The 10,643-nt window shown below is 42.7% G+C and overlaps 1 protein-coding gene across 1 annotated transcript in view; it reads left to right on the plus strand.

Annotated features, from left to right (window-relative positions):
- INSYN1 (inhibitory synaptic factor 1) overlaps window positions 1-10,205 on the plus strand; it is a 63,393-nt gene extending 53,188 nt beyond the window's left edge. The window contains exon 2 of the mRNA XM_032233120.1: window positions 9,513-10,205. Coding sequence (XP_032089011.1) covers window positions 9,513-10,205 — 693 coding nt within the window. The remainder of the gene's footprint in view (window positions 1-9,512) is intronic.
- The last annotated feature ends 438 nt before the right edge of the window (window positions 10,206-10,643 follow it).

Raw genomic sequence — 10,643 nt, forward strand, 5'->3', positions numbered from 1 at the left:
ATGACAGTCATGACAGATTATATTGCTGAAACAGAGGACAAATTGGAACTTTTGGAAGAAGCTAACCTTAATCTGATATCAAAAATCCAAACGTTAGAACAGGAAATTGAATCTGCCCAAAAAGAACTTGTCATGATAAATTATAACAAGGCTGCCTTTGCCATACGAGTTAGAGGACTGCGTGAAAACCAACAGGAGAATTTGAAACAGACATTCTTTGAGGCTTTCAGTCGCTTGGTGGGAAGTCCGGGACTTAACTTTGATTGGCAGATTCAAAGAATTTACCGCCAGAATTCCTGGGTAGCAAAACAGCGACAGCTTCCGAGGGATATAATAATATACTTTACTACAAGGGAATCTAGAAATGAGATAATACAGAGGCTTTACGGAAAGAGGTTGATAATTGATGGGGAGGACTTGATTGTTTTTAAAGAGATACCATTTCAAATATTAAGAACAAGAAGACAGTACGCTTTCTTAACCGAAGAACTCAGAAATTCTCAGATTCCATACAAATGGGAAGTCCCAGCTGGTATTACAGTTACATTTGGCAATCAAAAACACCGCATTAACTCCGTCTGTGAAGCCCGAAAATTTTACTACGAGACCCTGAAGGCGGGACTTCCTGATTCATCCGGATCTGGGGAGAGGCAAGGAGAAGGAGAAGACAAACAGCGAGACACGTGGCTACAAGGTGGAGGGTGTTGTTTTTCTCTTCCGGAAGGGCAGAAGACTAAAGAATAAAGACTAAGCGATGTTTTTAAAGTTTTATGATTTCTGTCTGGGATAAAATGGAAAAGTGGCATATCGATGATGAGACATGGAGACTGAAAGAAGCGTTGCTGATTGTGGACATATATTGTACAGAAGTTTTGTCTGAACTCTAACTCAAATTGTGCATGAACTATTTTCTTAGGCGAGGAGAGCGGAAATTGTGATCTTTTTGAGTTGCGGTTTGGGACGAACGGAGTTGGGAGGTGCGTGGGAGAGGGAAGGGCAGCGAAAGTTTAATTAGATTACCTGGGGCTAGAACGCAAGCTGATGTTTGTTTGAGTTGCTATATCAATATAAAGTTAAGAAAGACTGGTCGGAGAATCTTCAGGAAAGTGGAGTAAACATGGGAGGAGCAATGAATGTGGATAAAATATGTATGTGGATATGGATAAAGGCAGGGTGGAAGGTAAAAAATTTATATGTGGAGGTGGGTAAGGATAGAAAGGGAGGTGTTGGAAATGAAAAATGAAAGAAGTATTTGAGTTTAATGGTGTTATAGAAAGGTTTGGATATTTGGATAAAAAAGAGATAAATTAAAGGTCTGAATAGATAGACAAAGCAAGGAGACTTTTAGTTGGGGAATTCTAATTGATCAACTTACCTGGCTCTAATACAGTTTGATACCCTGCAAGTAGCAAAATAATCGAAATTTGGAATGAGTCACATTGTTTAAGATTTACAGATAATGGGAAGCTGTGTTAACGTAGTGGGTTTATTGACCCTTTTTGTTTCTTTCTTCTTTTTGTGTGTGAGTGTGGGTGTTGTTTATTTCTTATTTTCTACTATTTTTCCTTTTTCTTTTTGGCTTTACTTTTATTTTATTTTTTTAATTTTAAAGTTAGCTGGCCTTATTATACTCAAATGCTTGTTAAAGAATTAAGCCGGGCATGGGACCTGCGAAGCCGTAAGGGGGTTAGGGAGGGGGGATTATAGGGGGGAGGGGGGAGGGTGGAATTACAGTTTCAATCCTTAGAACAATAAGAATTCACTTGTGTACTGCGGCTCGTTTTTCTTTTTTTTTTTTTTCTTTTTTCTTTTTCTACTTTTATTGTAAAAAACAAATTGAATTGTATGGATACACCAAAGTGAGGAGAAGAGGGAAAGAGAAGGGAGAAGTAAAGAGGGAGTGAGAGGGAATGTATGGAGGGTGAAATGGAGGGAGGGGGAGATGTCTGAGGGGGTAGGGAAGTAGAAGAGGGGAATGCTGGAGGGGTGAAAGGAAAGTTGGAGGGGGAGAAGAGAGGGTGTATGGGGGAATGAAGTGTTATGTGGGGTTTTTTTTTTTTCCTTTTTTCTTTTTTTTTTATGCACAGTATATAAGTGATTGTATAAAATGAAAATGAAAATGAAATAAAAGATATATATGAAAAAAAAAAAAAAAAAAAAAAAAAAAATAAGAAAACAAAAGTGGAAACCACCTTTGATTAGAAGACATCTGCCAACAGGATACAGGCTCAGCTGATAAGTAATTGAGAAGGTCAGGAACATGGACCTTTGTTTATATATACAGGACAGAGGGAAAGAAAGATGGCGTCATGCATTTTGTTTTTGCCTGCAAGTTACAGTAAATTTGTAAATTGCCTGGTGAGAGAAGAACTGAATAAACAAACAAATAATGTTTCAAAACCGCGCTCGACTAAGCCGTGCCCGATTAAACCACATCGCTGACGTCATCAACAGGGCGACAACAGCCAGCACGGAGAAGAAGGGCACTTTAAATAGCGCTTTGAAAGCAAACCAATTCAACTTAAGGTAAGGGTTAGGGTTAGGGTTAGGGTTAGGGCTAGGGTTAGGGTTAGGGTTAGGGTTAGGTTAAGGGTTAGGTTTAGGGGTTAATTTTAGGTTTAGGGTTTACAGCGTGCTTCTGTCTCCGCGCTGTTGTCGCCCTGTTGATGACGTCAGTGACGCGGTTTAGTCGGGCGCGGTTTAGTCAAGCGTGGTTTAGTCGAGCGCGGTTTTGTGGTGGAACCTGGACATGGTATCTTTCTGATATCCGTCACCTTTTGTAAAGGTAGCCCGAACTCTTTGTTCACCAAAAGTGTTTTTAATATTCTTAATGGGCAACCTTTGCCTTCAAAACAAGCCTCTTGCCTTTGCCGATATTTTCAATTTCCTTGTAGGATTTCGGTCAAGACCTTCCTTTGTTATTCAGACCCTTTTCCGCGGAATTGTTTCATGCCTTTTGAGTTGATCTATACTTTTCACAGACTGACATTTGGCTAATTTTTATCTGCCATCTGCTGTTTCAGTGCTGCAGAAAAACCCAAGATGACTGCGGCACTAAAAAAGAGATTTATTCCAGCAAAAGATTTTGAGTCTCTCTCTCTCTCCCCACCACCACCTCCATTCCATCCCGTGCAGGGAATATCACCCTTGCGTTGACATGGAAGTGTGAATGAATCCCTTCTGAAATCACTTCTCTGGTTGTTTCTTCCTTCTAACTTGGGTTGACGGTCGTGGCTTTAACGCAATGAATTCTCCCTGGGATTGTTCTTAAGATTCATTAAAATAATCTGTCACTTCTGACCTTCATTAATAGGCAGAACGGCATATTTGAGTGCGTCTATTGGGGGGGCAACCTGCGTTCCCGTGAGAACCGCTTTTAAACAGCCTTTCTTCTTTTTTTTTTAGAAAAAAAGTTTTATTAAACGTATTTAAACTTTAAAAAAACAAAAGACAAATTTCCACTCAGTACAGCGTTTCCGTATCGGTATCGTTCATCTCGTTCATATTTACATAAGTTCTACTTCTATAGTTCACTCTTCTATATTAGAGTCATTTAGATTGTAATAATATTTACAAATAGATACAGTATTGTCGTATTATTGTAGATATTACCTCCTTCTTATGCAGTAGTTTTACATCTATCCCAGTGATGGTGAACCTTTTCAACCCCGAGTGCCCGAAATGGAACATGCGTGCATATGTGTTTGCATGTAAATGCACCAGAAACCCGAAAACCAGCACACACATGCCAATTTTTTAGCTGTTTTGGGGGGCATATTCTGGGTCATTTTCAGGCTGTTTTTCGGGCCATTTTCGGGCCATTTTTCGGCGCTCCGTCATTCACAAAGACCAGCTGGCCAGTGCCCATGTGAATTCCAGAGCCCAGAAGACCAGTTGGCGATGGTGCATGTGCCCACAGAGAGGGATCTGTGTGCCACCTCTGGCATGCATGCCATAGGTTTGCCATCATGGGTTTATCCTCTAGCCATTTACACCATGTACTCCAAACTTTATAATACTCCAATTCTTCTCTGTCTTTCAGTTCAATGGTCAACCTATCCACCTCTGCACACTTAAGTACCTTTCATATTATCATTGCATCTGAGGGGATATTATTCTGTTCCCAATTTTAAGCAAAGACTATTCTAGTTTCCGTTAGTCTAGAATTATATATATTGAATTTTTTTACACCTATTTCTGCCTAATATGTCTAGGAGGAATAATTCCGGTTTCAATTCGATCTTTTGTTCTGCAATTTCTTCCAACCGTTCCTTTATTTTAAGCCAAAAACTTCCTAGCTTTGGGGCACTTCCGCCACATATGGTAGAAGGTTCCCTTTAAACAGCCGTGTTAAAAGGTACTTCTTGCTTTAAATAAATCCCTCTAATGTATGCGGTGTTAAAATGCAAGGCTTTCCAGAGAAGCCTCTTTGTGAATGCCACATTCGGAAATATGGCTCTTTTTTTATGGACTTCCTCCTCTAATCGCTTATTTTTGTGTAGATATTTCTACGGGTAGACACAAGAGTTGAGTCCATGGTAAGATTTTGACAGACCTCACAGATCCAGCTGCAAATTGTGTGTGTGTGTGTGTGTGTGTGTGTGTGTGTGTTCTTTTGTCTTCCCACTCTCTGGGTGTTGGGTAAGGGGGACATTGGACTCGCTATTCTGATCCACAAGAATTTAATCTGAAATCATACTTATGTTTCAGGACCACGGACCACTTGGGTGGGGGGAAAATAGAGACTGTCTGTGGGACAGATTTAACAGAATAAAAGAGTTGGAAGGCACCTTGGAGGTCTTCTAGTCCAACCCCCTGCTCAGGCAGGAGACCCCACACCATTTCAGACAAACGACTGTCCAATCTCTTCTTTAAAACCTCCAGTGTTGGAGCACTTACAACTTCCGGAGGCAAGTTGTTCCACAGATTAATGGTTCTCCCTGTCAGGAAATTTCTCCTTAGTTCTAGGTTGCTTCGCTCCTTGGTTAGGTTCCATCCATTGTTTCTTATCTTGTCTTCAGGTGGTTTGGAGAATAGGGTTGACTCCTCCCCTGTGTGGCAGCCCCTCAAATATTATCATGCCACTGCTAAGTTGGTCTTTTCACAAGACCAGAATACCCAGTTCCAGCAACCGTTCTTCCTACGTTTTAGCCTTCCCTAATCATCCTTGTTGCTCTTCTCTGCACTTTCTCCAGAATCTCAACATATTGACTTTAATATTTGAACCTGAAGATATGACTGAGGTTTATCTTAACATGTGAGCGTGAATACGTGAAGAGAATTCTCTTCTGTTGGTATTAATGTGAAGTTTCCTCGCCAATAACAACGATGATTAGGTCATCCCCTCCTTACAAAATCGTTCAGCTCTCCCTGTTAGAGGAGAGCTGCGTTTTATCTCTTCGTACGAGGCCCCCGTAGCTTGTCTTGACTTCTGCAGCTATCATTTAAATTCTCTCTGATGGTTCAGTTAATTGCGTAACTATATTCTCCGTGGTGGAGCAGAAAGTGATACGCTGTGACTTTTCTTTCAACTCTCTCTCTCTCTCTCTCTTCATTTTGTAGCAACCCACAGCACCTTTTTTTATTAAAAACAGACAAACAAATAGAAAGAAGAAAAGGAATCAGTTATTGGAAGCTTGGCATTCTACGTTGACAACTATTAACATCAAGATTGATCTCCCCCCCTCACCCCCTTCATTTTTAAAAAAAGATTCTCTTCTAAATAAAGGCTAATACATATGAAGAACGGTTGCAGGAACTGGGTATGTCTAGTTTAATGAAAAGAAGGACCAGGGGAGACATGATAGCAGACTTCCAATATCTCAGGGGTTGCCACAAAGAAGAGGGAGTCAAGCTATTCTCCAAGGCACCTGAGGGAAGGACAAGAAGCAATGGGTGGAAACTCATCAAGGAGAGAAGCAACTTAGAAGTGAGGAGAAATTTTCTGACAGAATAATTAATCAGAGGAATGGTTTGCCTCCAGAAGTTGTGAATGTTTTTAAGAAGATGTTGGATATCCATTTTTCTGAAGTGGTGTAGGGTTTCCTGCCTAAGCAGGGGGTTGGGCTTGAAGACCTCCAAGATCCCTTCTGTTATTCTATCCTATTCTATTCTATTCTATTCTACTCTACTCTATACCTTATTCTATTCTATTCTTTTTTCTATTCTATTCCATTCCCTATTGTATTTTATTCTATTCCTTATTCTATTCTATTCCTTATTCTATTCTATTCCATTCCCTATTCTATTCTATTCCTTATTCTATTCTATTCCTTATTCTATTCTATTCCTTATTCTATTCTATTCCTTATTCTATTCTATTCTATTCATTCCATTCCCTATTCTATTCCATTCCCTATTCTATTCCATTCCCTATTCTATTCCCTATTCTATTCCTTATTTTATTCTATTCCATTCCATTCCCTATTCTATTCCTTATTCTATTCTATTCCTTCCATTCCCTATTCTATTCCTTATTCTATTCTATTCCATTCCCTATTCTATTCTATTCCTTATTCTATTCCTTATTCTATTCCTTATTCTATTCCTTATTCTATTCCTTATTCTATTCCTTATTCTATTCTATTCTATTCCATTCTACTCTACTCTACTCTATAACTTATTCTATTCCATTCCATTCCCTATTCTATTCTATTCTATTCCTTATTCTATTCTTGATGAAGAGACATTGCCTCTTAAAGCATCACGTCCTAATAAGCCAATGTCTGAAATATATTGCTTTTATTCCCCTCCTTTCACTGAAAACCTTTGCCATGCCCATTCCTTTGTGCCAGCATGGTGCCACCCCTTCCCCTTTCACTTTGTTAAAGAAGAGAGCAAAGCCGTGATGTTGAGGTTGGAGGCATATTTTCTGCTCTCCTCTTGAAAGCGTACAAGATTTTCCCCAAAAGAAATTCTTCACGGTCAAAATGAATTTGGTCTGGGTAGGCTCAAAGCGATTGTCGAAAGCTTAACTCCTGCTCTAAAAAGCAATCAGCTCTGCGTGACTTCGCATCTCCCATGGTCGCCAGATGCTGGGCAGAGCAGAAGAAGGATGGTGAGAAACTCCCAAGGTTGGTGTGGCTTTAAGTCATCCCTCGTAAGGGGATGAGGAAAAGTGATGGAATAATGGCCATGAATCAAGGCTGGGAAGGTGAGTGGTGCGGTGGCATAGAGGTTGGGCTCTCGCCTCACAATGAGGAGGCTGTGAGTTCAATCCTAAGTAGAGGGCAGATATTTCTCTCTGGGCACAATGAGAATTTATCTGCTGAACAAAACTCCGCATTGGCAACAGGAATGGCATCCAGCCAGTAATCACTCTGTTCCATTCAGTTGTCTGGACTCCACCTCGCAGGGATTAAAAAAAAGAGATGTGCATCAAGGGAAGGTCATGTTTTTGAGATGCCCTCTAGATGTCCTCAGAGGTGATAGGACTACAGTGCCATGTTCTCTGATGATAAAACTGGGTGTTGTGATCCCAACATATTTAAAGGCATTTTCTTTTATTTATTTATATTTTTATTTGATTTTTATCTGGCCTTTATTACTAAAAAAAGGAACTCAAGGCGGTGAACATGTTCCTTCCTCTTCCTATTTTTCCTGCATGATGGGTTGGGCAAAGAAAGACTGTTTCCTAGGTCACCCAGCTGGCTTTCGTGCCTAAGGTGGGACTAGAGCTCTCCATTTCCTGGTGATTGGTCCTAAGTCACCCAGGTGGCTTTCATATCTAAAGCAAACTAGAACTCTCCATCTCCTGGTGATTGTCCCAAAGTCACCCAGGTGGCTTTCATATCTAAAGCAAACTAGAACTCTCCATCTCCTGGTGATTGTCCCAAAGTCACCCAGCCAACATTAATGCCTAAGGCAGGACTAGAGCTCTCCATCTCCTGGTGATTGGTCCTAAGTCACCCAGGTGGCTTTCATACCTAAGGCAGGGCTAGAACTCTCCATCTCCTGGTGATTGTCCCAAAGTCACCCAGCCAACATTTATGCCTAAGGCAGGACTAGAGTTCTCCATCTTCTGGTGGTTGATCCAAAGTCACCCATCTGGCTTTCATATCTAAGGCAGGACTAGAACTCCCTGTCTCCTGGTGATTGGTCCTAAGTCACCCAGGTGGCTTTCATACCTAAAGCAAACTAGAACTCTCCATCTCCTGGTGATTGTCCCAAAGTCACCCAGCCAACATTAATGCCTAAGGCAGGACTAGAGCTCTCCATCTCCTGGTGATTGGTCCTAAGTCACCCAGGTGGCTTTCATACCTAAGGCAGGGCTAGAACTCTCCATCTCCTGGTGATTGTCCCAAAGTCACCCAGCCAACATTTATGCCTAAGGCAGGACTAGAGTTCTCCATCTTCTGGTGGTTGATCCAAAGTCACCCATCTGGCTTTCATATCTAAGGCAGGACTAGAACTCCCTGTCTCCTGGTGATTGGTCCTAAGTCACCCAGGTGGCTTTCATACCTAAAGCAAACTAGAACTCTCCATCTCCTGGTGATTGTCCCAAAGTCACCCAGCTGGCTTTCATACCTAAGGCAACACTAGAACTTCTATATCCTAGTTTCTGGGCCATCACCTTAACCCTACCTATCCAAAACTAAATAGTTTAAATGGAGGGAATAGAGAAAGAGTCGGATGCTTTTTCTAGAGGCCCTGTTAGTGCTTATGTTGAAGACTTGATTTGATTTTTAAGCCTGAAGATGGGCCTTCTTTAATTAAATGAGCTTCCTCCAACCTGATGCCCCTTCCCTTTGAACAGATTGAACTACAGGCCCTGTGAGGCCCAGCCGAAAGGGCTGTTAGCCAGTTGGCTGGCAACGAGAAGAATTTTGGTCCAAAGTTTCTGGTGGTTGTTTGGAATTGAATAGATGACATTCAATTGATTTGAAGTCCCAACCTTGCAGAAGGTCATTGAGGAATCTGTCCGTTGAGTTACCCTACGTCGGGGATCGGCAACCTTAAACAAAGAACCACAAAGGTCCTAAATGGAAGCCCCCTGTTAATTCTGGAGCTGACCGGAAGTCCAGTTCCCCCACCATAGAGTCTCCTCCTAGCATGGCGTCCTTTTTCCTCTGCTGACTAGAAGTCCAGTTCCCCCACCATAGAGTCTCTTCCTAGTACATAGTTCTTTTTCCTTTGCCAACCGGAAATCTGGTTGCCACCACCATAGAGTCTCCTCCTAGCATGGCGTCCTATTTGCTCTACCAACCAGAAGTCCAGTTCCCCCACCATAGAGTCTCTTCCTAGCATGGTGTCCTTTTTGCTCTACCAACCAGAAGTCCAGTTCCCCCACAGGTTCCTCCTAACATGGCACCCTTTTTTTTCCTTTTCCCGACCGGCGACAGGGAGCCACAGCAGAGGGATGAAACAGCCACATGCGGCCCCAGAGCCGTGAGTTGCCAACCCTACATGGAGGCTGCGTTGAAATGGACTTAGAGCAGGTGAAAAACGTTGTCTATGGAGTCACCCCATGATATTCTGCCTTTAACAACCTCCCCTTTCTCTCTGCCCTCTAGGTGGTCAGCCAGATTGACAAGCTGACCGCAGACTTCGAGTTTGAGCTGGAGCCTGACGATTGGACGACCACCACGGTGAGCAGCACCTCCAGCAGCGAGAAAGGTGGAGGCCTATTTGACCTTGGGCACCTGGATTTCATGACCTCAGACATCCTTTCTGACAGCTGGGAATTCTGCTCCTTCCTCGAGGCCTCCACCCCTTCCGATTCGGGAGATGGTTCGGAGCAGCAACAGTCACAATCCCAACAGCCGCCGGGGCATCAACCCGATTACCAGCTGATGAACGGCGGCGTGTTGCTCTACAACGGACCCCGGATTGAAACCCCAGACTCTTCCAGCGAGGAAGCGTTCAGCTCCATACCAAGTCACAAACCTCACCATCAGAGGACGCCGGGCACCAGGGAGCGGGTGCGTTTTAGTGACAAAGTCCTCTACCATGCTTTGTGCTGCGATGATGACGATGAGGAGGCGGACAGCGGGCCCCTTCCGGACGACCCTCCGGAAGAGCCCAACGAGGCAACTCCGAAGGGGGCGTTAGTGGCCAAGACGGCAATGCGGCGGTCCCCTCACCTTGGTAGCAGCCAACTGCGGAAGGTGACACGCAATAGCAGCACTCAAACAGTGTCGGACAAAAGTACTCAGACTATTCTCCCTTATATTTCGAACAAGCAGAAAATCAATCAGAAGAACTGAGGACCAGCAGAGGGAAGGGTGGGCTGGGCGGAAGGAGGAGGAGGAGGAGAAGGAGCTGCAGCGAGAGAGATCTATAAACCGATAGATAGATAGGTAAATTTCTCTCTATATTTAAGTCAATAAATAATCATGATATGATGAAAAAAAAATGGAAACGGGATATCATCTGACTACCTAACCGTCATGTCAATGACTCAGGGAATTTAAACTGCTTTGTTTGTTGAATGTCGTGTTTCTCCAAGTTCATGCATTGTGATTTACACAGAAAAGGAAACACACCTTACGCCATCTCACGTCGCAAAGCAGAGTGGGGATCTATTGAAGATGAGGAAGGTTTTTCAGAATAAGCATGTTTTGACAAACTAGCTTTCCACCACCACCCCCTTCCTGCTCCGCTGGTTAATGGTTGTGTGATATTGACTAAGATAGAGGAATTGA

The sequence above is a fragment of the Thamnophis elegans genome, chromosome 16 (genome assembly GCF_009769535.1).
Source record: "Thamnophis elegans isolate rThaEle1 chromosome 16, rThaEle1.pri, whole genome shotgun sequence".
Taxonomy (NCBI): Eukaryota; Metazoa; Chordata; class Lepidosauria; order Squamata; family Colubridae; genus Thamnophis; species Thamnophis elegans.